Here is a 16,302-nt window from a genome sequence, read left to right as displayed (position 1 = left end):
AAAGGACACTCGGAGGACTAAAGGACACTTGTAGGACTAAAAGACACTCAGAGGACTAAAGGACACTCAGAGGACCAAAGGACACTCGGAGGATTAAAGGACACTCAGAGGACCAAAGGACACTCGGAAGACTAAAAGACACTCAGAGGACCAAAGGACACTCGATGTTGACAGTCAAATCACAAAAAAATAGCGAACTCAAAGCATTGTGACGTCACCATGACAACGTCTGTGATTGTTATGGTCTGTTTCTGTTTTTATGTTCAGACTGAATGTTTCATTCAGACTGTATGAATCTTTTATCACTTTCTTTTTTCTCTGTCAGTTTGTCATTGTTTTAAATGACTGCTGGTCACGCACACACACACACACACACACACACACACACACACACACACACACACAAATACACACATACGCACACACGCACACACACACATACACACACACACGCACACACACGCACACACACACGCACACACACGCACACACACACACACACACACACAGTGTTAGTGAGGGGTGAAATTGAGTTGTTTCAGTCTGCAGACTGAGAGTAAAGAATAATATAGAGAGAGAGAGGCCGAGCTATTGTAGTGAAGTATTTTTCTAACCTTCGATTTTCCTCCATTATCCTCCTGTCTGTCTGTCTGTCTGTCTATCTGTCTGTCTGTCTATCTGCCTGTCTGTCTGTATGTTTGTCTCTTTCTGTCTGTCTGCCTGTCTGTCTGCCTGTCTGTCTGCCTGTCTGTCTGTCTGTATATTTGTCTGCCTGCCTGTCTGTCTGCCTGCCTGTCTGTCTGTTTCTCTTGTTGTTGTGATGCTGAAGTCACCCATTACCCCCAACACCTGTCAGCTGTGATTCCTTAAACAAAATTACCTCCTCCTCCTCCTCCTCCTCCTCCTCCTCCTCCTCCTCCTCCTCCTCCTCCTCATCCACCTCCTGCTCCTGCTCCTGCTCCTCCTCCTTCTCCTCCTCCTCCTCGTCCTCCTCCTTCTTCTCCTCTCTCCTCCTCCTTCTCCTCCTCCTCCTCTCCTTTAGTGTCACCATGGAAACACAACTGTTTCCAGCAGGCTGTAGTATCACCAGTGGTTACCGTGGTAACCCTATCCCGAAAATGTCTCCAATCATCTGAAGACATAAAAAAGAGAAACAGCTTTCAGACAAGATTTGAGACAAGATCTCCTGTCTCACCTGAGTGAGACAGGTGTGAATGTGAGACAGGTGGTATGAGAGTGAGACAGGATCTGAGAGTGAGACAGGTGGCGTGAGAGTGAGACAGGATCTGAGAGTGAGACAGGTGGCATGAATGTGAGACAGGTGGTGTAAAACAGGTGGTTTGAGTGAGACAGGTGATGTCAGTGTGAGACAGGTGGCGTGAGAGTGAGACAGGACCTGAGAGTGAGACAGGACCTGAAAGTGAGACAGGACCTGAGCGTGAGACAGACTCTTAGAGTGAGACAGGACCTGAGAGTGAGACAGGACCTGAGAGTGAGACAGGACCTGAGAGTGAGACAGGCTCTGAGAGTGAGACAGGTGGTAGCTTTTCTTCCTACTCTGAATCTGCTTGATGTCTGTTTGTTTGTTTGTTTTCATGATGTCAGAGAACAAACATTGAGCTGTTTGTTGTTTTTCTGTTTGTCATCAGTTACAAAAGGTCTCGGCTTTCTGTTTATTATGTAAATTAATGTTTGAATCATAAACTCTCTGCAGCCATCATCAGTCTGCTGAAATGAATCAACTTTTTATGTAACATTTAAATGTTTAAAACATTTTGCTTCCCCCTTTTTTTGTCCATGTTTTCTGTTTTATTTTGGCAATCACATCTCGTTTCAGAGTCCAGTACTATGAAGCTGGATTTGAGGGTTAGGGAGGTAACTTCAGCTCTAACTCTGGGTTTTCAGTGTCACAAAGGTTCTCTTTTAATCTGGCTAGATCACCATGGGAACTCATGCTCTGAAGCTAACCTGGTCAGGAGCAGGTTATGTTCTCGATAATACATCAGTATCTATAAAAGCACCGCCTGCTAACCAATCAGTTCTATTGGAAAATGGCATCAGCCTTTCTGGAAGATCCTGTGGACCTTGGTGCACGGATAGTTCGAGGGTCTCTGTTACTGTGTAATATAGTAACAGTTATAGTAGAGTTACTGTATGTAACATAGTAACCGTTATAGTAGAGTTACTGTGTGTAACATAGTTACAGTTACCGTAGAGTTACTGTATGTAACATAGTAACCGTTATAGTAGAGTTACTGTGTGTAACATAGTTACAGTTACCGTAGAGTTGCTTTGTGTAACAAAGTTACAGTTACAGTAGAGTTACTGTATGTAACATAGTAACAGTTACACTAGAGTTACTGTGTAACATAGTAACAGTTATAGTAGAGTTACTTGGTGTAACATAGTTACAGTTACAGTAGAGCTACTGTGTGTAACAAAGTTACAGTAGAGTTACTGTATGTAACATAGTAACCGTTATAGTAGAGTTACTGTGTGTAACATAGTTACAGTTACAGTAGAGTTACTGTATGTAACATAGTAACCGTTATAGTAGAGTTACTGTGTGTAACATAGTTACAGTTACCGTAGAGTTGCTTTGTGTAACAAAGTTACAGTTACAGTAGAGTTACTGTATGTAACATAGTAACAGTTACACTAGAGTTACTGTGTAACATAGTAACAGTTATAGTAGAGTTACTTGGTGTAACATAGTTACAGTTACAGTAGAGCTACTGTGTGTAACAAAGTTACAGTAGAGTTACTGTATGTAACATAGTAACCGTTATAGTAGAGTTACTGTGTGTAACATAGTTACAGTTACAGTAGAGTTACTGTATGGAACATAGTAACAGTTACAGTAGAGTTACTGTGTAACATAGTAAAAGTTATAGTAGAGTTACTTTGTGTAACATAGTAACATAGTTACAGTAGAGTTACTGTGTAACAAAGTTACAGTTACAGTAGAGTTACTGTGTGTAAGATAGTTACAGTAACAGTAGAGTTGGTTTGTGTAACATAGTTACAGTTACAGTAGAATTACTGCATGTAACATAGTTACAGTTACAGTAGAATTACTGCATGTAACATAGTTACAGTTACAGTAAAGTTACTGTGTGTAACATAGTTACAGTTACAGTAGAATTACTGCATGTAACATAGTTACAGTTACAGTAAAGTTACTGTATGTAACATAGATACAGTTACAGTAGAGTTACTGTGTGTAACATAGTTACAGTTACAGTAGAGTTACTGTGTGTATCTGTAGCAGTCTTCTGATGTGTGTGGCTGTTTCTCACTGAACTCCTGAATCAGTTTGTAGTTCTCTGGACATTTAACCACACTCTCTGAAATTAATCTCCTGTAAAATTAAGTAGCATAGATTAACACTTCACTATATATATGAAATACTGTATAATTCCTTTAAAACATACCATTATCACATTATGTTTTATGCTTTATATTGATCTGCTGATGTTCGTTTAAACTGCCAATATTACAGATATTATAAACTCCTGTTTCCTGTCCTGATTAGTCTCACCTGTCCTATTAGTCTCACCTGTCCTGATAGTCTCATCTGTCCTGATTAGCTTCACCTGTGTCTTTCAGTATATACGTTGTGTCCTGTTTCCAGCATTTTCTCTGCCAATGTTCCTGTTTCTCGTCCAGTTTTGGAGTTTTGGTTTTTGATTCTTTCTGCTGATTTGGATCCTTTGTATGATTACTGGCTGCACTGCTGTTTGAACTCTGTTCTTATATTTCATGTTCAGCTGCTTCCACGTCAGCAACACAACTAAATGAAATAAAGTTTAGTTTCAAAACCATTTCACCAGTTTCCACCTGTAATATTAAAAAAATTAATTCAATTCAAACATTGACTGGAGCAGCAGCTGCAAACTAAACATGTTCTAACTCCCCGTACGTTCTCATGAGGATTAACAGTTCAACCGTTTGTTTCAGCTGTTTCTCAGAGAGAACCTGCTGAACTCAGATCAGCTGTAAATCAGCTGTTTGTTAAGCTGAGTGTTTTTATTGTTGTTTGTTTCTCTGTTTTAGAGCGATAAAGTTCTATAAGATTCTGTTCTAAAATCAGAAGTCAGACAATAAAAGAAGTAGAATAATATGAAAGTAACAGAAACTTTTCTTTGGCTCATTCATTAATGAGCGCGACGCTTCATTAAGCTTCCAGAGCCTCGTTTACCAATCAGCCGCCAGCGTCCAGACCAAATTACACTCTTCAATAAAACTTTCTTTCCTCTGAACAAAAAAACATCTTAACAAGTGATTTAGTCCCCAAGAATCATTTTCCATCCATGCAGAAGTAATCAGTGAGCTGAAATAATGATTCTCTGAGTTCCAGAATAAAACACTTTGTTTCTCTTTTCTCTCATGAAATCTGTGTAATAACCTGATAAATATCACTTATATTTCCTTTGGAAAGGTTATTTTAGGTTAATAAGGTGCTTGAATCATATTCAGTTGTCATGTCTAAGTTAATCTTAATGAGATAAATGTTAATTAAAAAAGAAGTTAAAATGCATACACACATATACATACATTATATACACGTACACATATTCCATACACGTTATAAACACACATTATATACACACGTTATATACACACATGTACACACATTATATACACACGTGTATACTCATTATATAAACACACATGTGCACACATTATATGAACACACACACATATATATATATATATATATATATAAACAGAGATAAACAGATATGAAAAGTTGAAAAGGTGGCAAAACAAAACAAAAAAAAACACAGCATCAAAATTCTGCTTCAAATATTCACATTATATACACACATATACATACATTATGTACACACGTGTACATACATTATACCACACATATACACACACATCATATACAAACATTATATACTCACATTGTACACACATTATCCTTTATATTTATACTTTTTTTTCTGCAGTCATTCTGACAGACAGGAAGTAACTCAAGGGTCTGTTATAATGAGGAATACACACACACACACACACACACACACTCTGCTAGCTGACTATTATTTCATGTTTTCAGGCAACACACATCAGTGTCAAACTGTCGTTCTCATTTCAGAAAATAAGTATTTTTTGTATTTGTCATTAAATCAGTGACAATGTGTAGTTTGTATTGTATAAATACAGATTCATGTTAAAACACAAGATGTGATGTTGTTGTTGTTGTTGTTGTTTAGCTCTGTTTGTATTCTTTATTTTAGTTTCTAAAATTCACTGATGCTAGTTAGCAGAAGGAAAATTGTAATATTGTGTCAATGTGCTTCGTATTAGTGTGTGTGTGTGTGTGTGTGTGTGTGTGTGTATTAATCACTAACTGAGGATTTGTCAGTCTGCGGCAGTGTTGCTTCTTATTCAAATGAGACATTCCTGTTTGTATTTTAATTTAATTTAGCTAAAATCCTGTTTCCCCTGAAGTCCTGATAATCTGAATGTATTTGAATCCTGAGTGAAGTTTAATCCTCCACAGACTCTCTCTCTCTGCGTCTCAGCTCTGCATGTTCAGCAGGATTTCACTTTGGCAGCTTTTAGAAAGGAAACTGCAAATATAACCAAGAATAAACAGGAAGCAGGGCCCTCCTCCTGTACCGGACCTGAGACATGATGGCTGCTTGTTGATTTTATATCTAAATGTGAAAACGGCCGACGTTTTAAAGCATCCTTGTGTCTCAAAGCCAACTGAGTTTTTATTTCATTACAGTTTAAGGAGAATTGTCGTGGCCTGTCCAAGGATGTTTTTAAGGCTATTGTGCCCTCCAGTGGTTGAACTTTTATTTGCAGGGAATTATTATATTCTCCTGAGGGAGAGAAGACACAAGGTTCTGATTTCAGACAGGTAATTCTCTTTTTTTCTTCTTTTTTTTGTTGCTGCAGTTTTCCAGTTTAAATATATTCCCATGTAATTTCAAATTGCAATTGAAGGGAAACTATCCATAATCAAAGACTCATTTTACTTCAAATGGACAGTGGACACCCTCAGGATGTCCCACAGCTGAATACAGGACATTCTGATGTGTCATATGAAAATATAAACTCTTTAATATCTCAGATAATCTGCTATTTTTCTTCTCCTTAGTCAAACCAGCCGTCCCCATATAATGCAGTGCGCCCGTACTGTAATATTTATGGTAAATTAATTGAAACTGCTCCAAGCGAGCTGACATGAAGAATAAAAACTTTACTGTCATTCTTTGTCACTTTCAGTATAAAACTCTTACCTGCAGAGAGGAGATGAAGTATTAGCTTTACATGAACACACCACAGGAAATAATTAAATTGTGTTGCGCCGAAAATGTATTTGTTGTGTTGAAGTGCAGTTTTCAGTTTTCTGAATAAAATGTTACACAACCAGGCCCAAATAAATACAGATAAATAATGAAATGAGATTAATTGCATGATATTCACAATAAAACGCCTTTGGATATAGTCTATACAGTAAAATATGACATTATTCTAAATTTTTTTTAAAGTGACTGTTTCCAGTCACTAATTACACTCCAGATACATCCTGGAGGACCTCAGGTATTTTCTCACAAACTTACAGAACGTTTCAGTGTGTCATAAACATGACATGGGATGTGTCATGAACATTAATGACACTTTGAAGTAACATTAATGCTCATGATACTTGTCATGTCATGTTTTTGACAGGCTTGTGTGACTCTTATGTAGACACCTTCAAAATAAAGTGTTACCGTATCTTGCCTAAGTCATTTTTTTTCTCTTAAGTTACATAATTTACACACAGTGTTATTACTATGCCAATAGCCATCATTTGTTACATCCTTTTTGAGTGAAACGATCAATAAATGTCATATGTTACACTTTTGGTGAAGTTTTTTGTGTTTCCTGCAAAACTTGAAAAAATGATTTAGGCGATTATTTTAACAGGGTGACGACGTGTTTGTAAAAAAAAAAGTTATTAAAAAGGACAGTGTGTAGGGTAAATTGACTCCTCAAGAGGGCAGCAATGCAGAAACATGGATGCTAGCTGCCGTAACACCACCACAGAAGAAGAAGCAGAAGCCGAAGAAGCATCAGCAGAAGAAGAAGAAGAACGACGACGTCAACAATAACAACAAGACATCGACATGGCTGCCGACAGTGATGTGAGTTTTTATAACCAAGTGACTCGGTGCAGGAGATCCGCTTGGTTATTTAATCGCGTATCTCCTAACAGCAGAACTGAAGTCGTGTCTAATATTAACCTGTTTGTTTTTGCAGCCGGAGTCAGAAGTGTTTGAGATCACCGACTTCACCACCGCTTCCGAGTGGGAACGGTAAGCGACCTGTCATCACTCTAACGGCTAGTGTTTTAAGTTTAGGCGTTAAATAAAAACTGTTATTATTACGAGTATGCATAGAAGCTTGTACCAAAAGCATTGCTGCCCACTTAAACCAAACACAAGGACATAGGGTTTTTCCACGGGCCCGGGTCGGTCTGCTTCAGCATCACCAGAGACAGTTTACTGACCACTCAGTCCCTGTATCTGTCACCTGAGACCCTGATACGGACCTTTAGGACCCCAGCGGCAGGTCTGAGTCTGTTGAAACCAATGGGAGGAATGAAAGTGAGCGGAGATTATGACTGAGTCTTCAGTCCCAGACAGACAGAAGTAAACATTGGACCATTTTTCACATGCCATGTCTTCTGAACATTATGACACAACAGTTTGATTTTTCTGACAATTCAATTCAATTCAATTCAATTCAATTCAATTCAATTCAACTCAACTTTATTTATAGAGCGCATTCCATGCACAAGGCAGACTCAATCTGCTGCACAATGGATATACATAATTACAGTTAAAAAAACAAAAACAAAAGAAAAACAAACAAACAATTAAAAAAGCTATGCCATATTCACCACATACACACTTACTTACTCACTTACCCACTCCCACAACCACACATGCACGCACACAGTTCAACCGAATGCTGTTGAAAAAAGATAGGTTTTTAATCTGTTTTTATAAATGGCTACTGATGTGGCATGTTTAACTGTGTCAGGCAGGGCGTTCCACTTTCACAGGGCATAAACACTAAAAGCTGCTTCTCCTTCTTTGGATCTGGTGTGAGGGATGACAGACAAATAAGGAGAAAAATTTACTTTATTCAATACCTGTCTCTGTCTCAGCATCTCACACACACGCAGTAGCATTAACCAAAGTCTAGCAGTGGTGGTAAAAGCAGTTCTTTTCAGTGTTCTGAATCACTAGAATACAGACACAGATATAGGAGGGAATATGTTTACATGCAGCACAAACAGATGGATGTGAATAACAGAATTTGCACATTACATGCAGACCACTACAACGTCTGCAGCTACACAAAACACTTACTTCACAATTATTGGAAAATCGAACCTTGTAGTGCACTTTAAAACTCCTAAAGATAGGTAGGCTAAATAGACTTCCAGATGAGATGAGTCAGGGTGGAAATCCAGAGTGAATTGTGTTACTGACCAGGTGTAGGCCTATCACACAATGGGGCGGAGCTCCCCTAAAAGGGGGCGGAGCTCCCCTGAAAGGCATCTGATCAGAAACATTGCAATGCCGCAACACGTTCTAAGTATATAATGATATTTTGAAAAATGAATTCAAAAGTCAGTTAACATTGCGTACTGTGTATATCCAACCAATCCCTGCTGCTGGCAGCTAAACTCATTTATTCTACTTGGAAGGTTCGTGTCCAGAATCGAGGAAGTGCTTAATGACTGGAAGCTGATTGGGAACTCTACAGGAAATTTGACCCCTGAAAAGGTATTCTACCCTCATTAATTAGGCCTACATTTAGAATATGAATAACACTAGTGGGCGGTATGTTGCCAGTAGGTTCCTCACCTTCACTCTGTTGCTTCTTGATTCTCCCACAGGGTGAATACACCAATGGCACCTGGGGGGAGAAGACTCAGGACATTAATTTTGCTGACTTTAAGTTCTGCATAAGTCATTACTACATGACACAAGAAAGTGAGAAGGACAATGGGAAAGACAAGCTCGAGGAGGGTACGTATGTATGTCTCAATGTGTCATAATGGCAATGTTGAAGCAGTTTCACCTAAACTTTTAGATTAGATTAGATTCAACTTTATTGTCATTGCACATGTCACAAGTACAAAGCAACGAAATGCAGATAGCATCTAACCAGAAGTGCATTAAGCATTATTAAGTGAATCTTAGTGCAATATATACAGGAATGAATTATATAAAGAATGCAGATCTAACTGTACAGTAGTTCAAGTGTAAAGTGTGTATATATATATATATATATATATATATGTATATATATATATATATATGCACACACACACACACACAGTAGTGCAAATGAAGGTGATACATTATATATAAACTTGATGTTTATGTTTGCATATTTTTGTGTGCTATTCATTATACTGGTGTTTATCCAATGCTTTGAAAATGTTTCTGAAAAATGAAGTCGACTTCTTGGAAAGATCTTTTGATTTCAGACAAATCAAAAACACATCTAATTACATCAATAAATATTCATACTTACTTATTGGAGTGTAATGAGAGATAATAAACTTTTTCTTTTTTAACTTATTAAAAAAAAACACATTGGTTTTTATTCCTTTTATGGGTCTCATAATTTACATTTTATATTCCCTGTTTCTCTAAGCATCATTCCCCTTATGCTTATATCGTAGTGAATGCTGACTAATGACTATTGCTAATAACAACTTTAGGCAAAGAAAAGGCTATAAAGTGAGAGAATGCAGTTCTTCCCTCTAAAAAACTCTCTCTTGTTCTTGTGTCCAGATGCCTTCCCCTTAGCGATGCAGGACCTTCTGTGTATGAACAATGACTTCCCTCCTCGAGCACACTGCCTGGTCAGATGGTGAGTTCTGTCATGCATTATGTTTTCTAGCAAAGAAAAACCAGGTTACACAGAAAAATCTGTTCAACCCGAGGAGGTCGCTTATTTAAACTGAACTAAACAATAGCTAGTTAGTGTCACTGTCAAATTTTAGTTGAATTTTGCATGAAGGAATTGCTCATTAATGGCTGTTTCCCCTGGTACGCAGTCACTTGGAATAACTACATTTAAACTGATGTATGAAAAAAAATTAAAACATTTTTTTCTCCATTGGGGTTTTTACTCATTTGATAGTACAACTGTATTAAGAGACAAAAACACAAGGAGAGAGTAGGGCTGGGCGATATGCACCAAAAGTCATATCCCGATATATTTAGGCTGGATATCGATATACGATATATATCCTAATATTTTTATCACAAAGTGAGAACAAATGTTCAGTCAAAGTCAAATATGACATGTCACAAGTAGTTTTATTGAAACCGTTTATTTAAGTGAACATAAATACTGTATAACAACAGGAGTACCTTTTTAAAAAAATCAAAGCTCCATAAAGTGAACATTTATATAAAAAAATATCTTAAATAAAAATAGACTAAAATAGGCCAATATCTTTCTGAAATAAATATATTCATATGAGAAAAGAATAACGAACATTACAGAATATCTAAATATGACAAACCCTAGTAAGCGCAGCATTTATATATAAAAAAAGAAGGAAAAAAGTGAACTCAATCGATATATGCGATATGGTCTAATTCCATATCACATTTAGAAATATATCGATATATATTTTATATATTTATTGGACTAATTTATCTGGATGGAGCGATTTATCGGGATAGGGGTTTTTGTGCGTGTGTTTTTAAACTCGAGTAAAGTATAGATACCCAAAATTTTGACTTAAGTACTTGACACCTCTGGAAAATAGCAAAGTGGATAAAAATGCAACGCTCTGCTCTGCTCTGCATGTGTCTCTGTTACAGGTACGGTATTCGAGAATTTGTGGTCATCAGCCCTGGAACCAACTGCGAGGCGATCATCAGCGAGTCCAAATGCAATCTGCTTCTCAGCTCTATTTCCATTTCTCTGGCCAACAGCGGCTGGTGAGTCATCTTCATCACTTTAGAGGGCAACAGGTCGCTTTCCACATGAATCTTTTAGTTTTCAATGTGGGAAAATGAACTGAACTGAAGTTCTTGCTAGAGGCGTTCATATTAAAATTTAAATTGAGTACCAGATAATATGTATGGACTGTTTTTGTAGTATTGTTTTGTTGTCTGTTTGAAATGTGCTGTGTTTTGTTATGTAGAAATTTCAGAGAAATTGTTTGACATTTTCAGCCGCGTTTGTCATTTTTCACTTTTGTTTTGGCAATAATTTTGGCTGTGATACTGCAAATGAGATGATTTTCGGAAGAAGGATTTTTTTCTTGATATGTTTTGAAATTCAAATTTCAATTTTTCTAATGTGTCTATAATACACTGTGTACAAATTTACTACCCTTTCAGACCATTGAGGCTGAAAATGTCCACCTCCAAAAAATGCTATAAAAACTTTACAGATTTTTTTCTACTTTGAGTCAAAAGTCAGAAATTTTGGCTGGGGGCAGTCAAAATAGAAAAAAAGGGCTTATTACATTTTAAATCTGACGCTACACAAAAACTAAATATGCATCGAAATCAATTTTGTTGCTAATCTTTGACATATCCAAGACTGTGATTAAAAACCAATGCCTCAGCCAAAAATGATTTATAATATGGAAAATAACTACAATTTTGTGGGGGTTTTCCCCCTAAAAAACATCAGTTACATTATGCAATCAAACTGACATTTAAAGGATTAAAATCCTCAAAATATTTGAAATATTTATTTATTTGGCAACATATTTTCTTCCATGGGTGGCCAAAGTTGTCCGATTAGCAGCCTAATTTCTTACTTAAGCTCTTCTTCTTCTGCTGTTTACTGACAGATTAGCCCACAGCATTACATTATACTGCCATCTTCGTACCAAAGTATTCACCCTAAAACAATTGATGGAAACGTCCCTAATTTGCATTTTCTTTAATGCGACATTTGGAAATTTTGCTTCAAAATTCGATTTGACTTTCATGAGATGCGCCCTCAGTACTGAAGTTAGGTAAATGTTGATCCAACAGGAATTGGTACTCAGTCAGGTACCCAACCCTACTTTTGGGTCATACTGTGAAAATAAATTACTTCAGATAAATGTGTTTCACATCTTGAAGTGAATGCCTGTTGAGAGATGTCTAGTGGCACTAGACATGAGTGCTCTACAAGAGACAGAACAAACTGAAATCTGTTAGTAATGCGTGCTCTTCTTGTGTTCTCAGCCAGGTGCCCATGTTTGTGCAGATCCAGCAGAAGTGGAGGCGGGTGTATGTCGGAGAGTGCCAGGGTCCAGGTGTGCGCACTGACTTTGAGATGGTCCACCTCCGCAAGGTGCCGAACCAGTACAACCACCTGTCGGGCCTGCTCGACATCTTCAAGTCTAAGATAGTGAGTTCCTGTTGATGTAATAAATCTGACGTACAGACACACAGAACCTGAACCTGCAGAATTCAGAAGACACCTCCCCATATTTTTCCACACAGAATTTAAATGAATAGAGAAAGCTCATAAACTGCATCTCAAATGGATTCATTGTGTGTCAAGTTCTTATATTAATAAATTAAAAATTAAGTTGAATTAATCAATTATTTAAAACTATTAAAGTCTATAAGGGTTTAGAACATGGCTCTCAAGTTTTATATGAATGGCACTTTACCGTGTTGTGTGTGGAAGGTCCCTTTAATTACTTTTTTTGGTAATTTTGTATCTTTTTTTATTTATAATTTTGTGTGTTTTTTGGTAATTCTGTGTATTTTTGGTCATTTTGTGTCTTTTTTTGTAATTTTGTGTGTTTTTAAGTAATTTTGTGTTTTTTCAGTCATTTTGTGTCTTTTTCTGTAATTTTGTGTCTTCATTGGTCATTTTGTGTCTTTTTTTGATCATTGTGTGTCTTTTTTTTAAGTCATTTTGTGTCTTTTTTTGGTTTGCTTTGGTATTTGATATTGCCTCCAGCGGCCCCCAGGTAATTTGAGTTTGGGACCCCTGTTCTAGATCGTCTATTGCACACAGTGTTTCCACGTCCTTGCGATTGACCCACTCATCACAAGAAATACCCATCACTTATTCCTCCTGGTGAAAGATCTTATAATACAGACGGCAGTGGAAATGTGCAAAAGTGACTTTTAGGTCCTAGTTCAGTTCCTGACTGTCGTTTCTTTGGTTCGGAAGTTCTTGGAACAGTTTGGTCAGAAAGTGCTTAAACATTTTATACCTTTTTTTCTCCTCAGGGTTGTTCTTTGTCCCCTCTACCTCCAATCACCATTGCCATCCGTTTTACCTACATTCTCCAGGACTGGCAGCAGTATTCATGGCCACAGCAGCCTCCAGGTGAGCAAATACAGAATAGGAATGGAGTAATGCATGACACAAAACCATCATGATATCATACAGCGATTCTACGATTCTCATTATTTTGTAAGGCAGTTATTCAGGGTGTAACAGCATCCCAAAACAACAATGTGTTTCTTTTCTTTATTATTATCTACTAGTGCAGTGCCCGTAGGAAATATGTATTCGTATAGTGTGAGATTGTATTTTGTAGGTAATGTTAATGCCTCTTCCTAGTGTAACCTTAAATAACACAGAAACGCTATCTTTCTGTGCGTATCATGCTTAGCTGTCAGTTAATAAAGTTTTGTTTTTACTGTTTTCAATGGATCAAACTGATGCGGAAGAAAGGACTTAAATCTCCGCTTAGCATGCTAATCGTGAGATAGCACATTACGCAGTATGCTGCACTAAAAGTACATTAACATGAACCCAATTAGCTGATATACTAAATTGCATGTAAGTATCTCATATCAAATGATTATGGGCATTACGCTAAGCAACATGAATGTCATCCCTGAATTACATAGTAATGCAACATAAGAAGTGAATAAAGCTAAATCTCCGATTAGCATGCTAATCGCGAATAACAGAATTTGCAGATTAAATGAAGACCACTACAACGTCTGCAACTCCATAAAACACTTACTTTTCATAAGGTACCACACCATCCAGCACATACACATTGAACATTGATATTTGCTGGAAACTATTTGAATATTATTGGAAAATCGAACCTTGTAGCGCACTTTAAAACTCCTAAAGATAGGTAGGCTAAATAGACTTACAGATGAGATGAGTCAGGGTGTAAATCCAGAGTGAATTGTGTTACTGACCAGGTGTAGGCCTATCACACAATGGGGCGGAGCTCCCCTAAAAGGGGGCGGGGCTCCACAAAAAAGGGGGGCGGCGGAGCTTAACTAAAAGGGGGCGGAGCTCCTCTAAAAGGCGTCGGATCAGAAACAGTGCAATGCTGCAACACGTCCTACGTAAATAATGATATTTTGAAAAATATTCAAAAATATTCAAAAATCTTCAAAATCGAGGATGCACACCTAGACACACACACACAGAGACGCTTCTTGCTTTATAGATAGATGACAGTAGAGTTGCTTATGTGAAGTCCAGTTTTATTTTGGTTTTTGTTTTATTAAATACTGTGCCTTTTTTTTTTTTTTTTTTACTTTCTGGCAGACTTTGACACACTCCTTGGCGGTGAGGTGGGAGGAGTGGAGTTTGGGAAGATTCCATTTGGAGCCTGTGAGGAGCCAATCAGGTAAAGACACTGTAACCTTGACGACAGAACATTCCACAAGCAGAACACTACAAACAAATCTGAACTTGGTGCATTTTAACTGGCCTTTTATTACACGTCTCCAGTGTGTGCATGGTATAACTGTATCACATACAAGCATAATATTTGTCATAAGGTCAATGGGTTCTGTGTGGAATTATCATTTTTATATTATTTTTCTGTCCTAATGTGTTTCCCTCTAATGTTATGTCAACATAAAATAGTTCAAAAAGTTGATTGTAAAATCTCCAACAATGAGTCTCAAAATCTCAAAACCTAATAAATGATTTTGTCTTTTTTTTTGGATGTTGTAGTGAGCTTCATCTTGCAACCACTTGGCCTCACCTGACCGAAGGCATAGTTGTGGATAATGATGTCTACAGGTGAGAATGTCCCAAATTGTCTATCTGAACTCTCTGTGACTCCACTGCAAAGCCCGGCTTCTATAGATAGATTGATATAGATTGGATATTTTATTTATCTCCAGGGAGGTTAGGGGTGGAGAATCTCATGGCAGTATTTACAAGAATAACTGCATGTCAAACACAAGTTCTCTCTGGTTGACTGCAGACGTTGAAGCCTCTGAGCCTTTACAGGAAGTAGAGTCGGCTCTGGCCCTTCTTGCTCTTCTTATTTTCACAGTTCATTATGTTTTCCTTTTTTTTTTAATGTGTCTGAATTTTATGTTCTGTTTTATCCTTACTGACTGCCAGAGGCGATGCTTTTACCACTGAATATTCCACTTTGTTGATGGTTCATACTCGGCCTGTGCATTGTGCAAAGTGACCTGTGGCCCCCAGACGACCAGAGAGAGAACAACATAGATTAACCCATTTAAGCCGGGAAAGCATAAACGCATTTCTACCATTAAAACCAGGGGCTCTGTTATTATTATTATTATTATTCTACCATTAAAGCGGGGAAATCGGATACGTCGTTTAGTAGTATTTGTAGTTTTTTTCACCTATTTTTCGGTCTCTTGGCCAATGAAATGCATCAGAATGCATGTGGGAGTGTCGCAATGCAACATGGGACTTTTCCAGAACTGAAATCATGGCGCGAGACGACTATAGCAGAGGGAGCTCAGATATAATAGCTATAAGCTCTCAAATACTTTTTGAATTTAATTTCTATCTGCTACAGAGGCTGAAAAATCGATTATTCAGTGGGCGTTGACACTTCTGTTGAATTTCCAGAAAAACTTCAAGTTTTAGGGGGTTATTTTAAAATCGCCCAGAGGTTTTCCAGGAATTTTTTCCAGGCGTTTTAGGCCTAAATGGGTTAAGCCTGTGGGTCATAATCTGGACACAAATTTGGACCAGCAAAAGGCTTTGTGATTTAACCATTTATGTTTTCTCTCTCTTTTTCTGTGACTCTGCAGTGATCTTGACCCTCTCCAGGCTCCTCACTGGTCAGTCCGAGTCAGGACAGCCGAAAACCCCCAGTGTTTGCTGGGTAAGATGTGTGGCCGGTGGACATTTATATAATAACACTCAAAAATGTGTTTCACTCTTGAAAACTAGTCAGTGAAATGTATTTAATTGTATCATTAATACTAGTGCAGTGCTCGTAGTAAGTATGTATTCGTATAGTGGGAGATTAAGTAGATAAAACACTTACTTTTTATAAGGTACACACATTGAACATTGATATTCGCTGGAAACTAT

At 37.6% G+C, this 16,302-nt stretch overlaps 1 protein-coding gene across 2 annotated transcripts in view; it reads left to right on the top strand.

Moving 5' to 3' along the window:
- Positions 1 to 7,067: 7,067 nt before the first annotated feature.
- rab3gap1 (RAB3 GTPase activating protein subunit 1) overlaps positions 7,068 to 16,302 on the top strand; it is a 28,829-nt gene continuing 19,594 nt past the window's right edge. For both annotated transcript variants that reach the window (XM_059325039.1, XM_059325038.1), the window contains exons 1-11: positions 7,068 to 7,151; positions 7,267 to 7,322; positions 8,726 to 8,804; positions 8,918 to 9,050; positions 9,825 to 9,903; positions 10,869 to 10,988; positions 12,237 to 12,402; positions 13,242 to 13,341; positions 14,536 to 14,617; positions 14,950 to 15,018; positions 16,017 to 16,090. In XM_059325039.1, the coding sequence (XP_059181022.1) occupies positions 7,134 to 7,151; positions 7,267 to 7,322; positions 8,726 to 8,804; positions 8,918 to 9,050; positions 9,825 to 9,903; positions 10,869 to 10,988; positions 12,237 to 12,402; positions 13,242 to 13,341; positions 14,536 to 14,617; positions 14,950 to 15,018; positions 16,017 to 16,090 (976 nt within the window). In that variant the 5' untranslated portion in view covers positions 7,068 to 7,133. The remainder of the gene's footprint in view (positions 7,152 to 7,266; positions 7,323 to 8,725; positions 8,805 to 8,917; positions 9,051 to 9,824; positions 9,904 to 10,868; positions 10,989 to 12,236; positions 12,403 to 13,241; positions 13,342 to 14,535; positions 14,618 to 14,949; positions 15,019 to 16,016; positions 16,091 to 16,302) is intronic.

Source organism: Centropristis striata, chromosome 21 (assembly GCF_030273125.1).
Source record: "Centropristis striata isolate RG_2023a ecotype Rhode Island chromosome 21, C.striata_1.0, whole genome shotgun sequence".
Taxonomy (NCBI): Eukaryota; Metazoa; Chordata; class Actinopteri; order Perciformes; family Serranidae; genus Centropristis; species Centropristis striata.
This window is presented reverse-complemented; position numbering and strand designations above follow the sequence as displayed.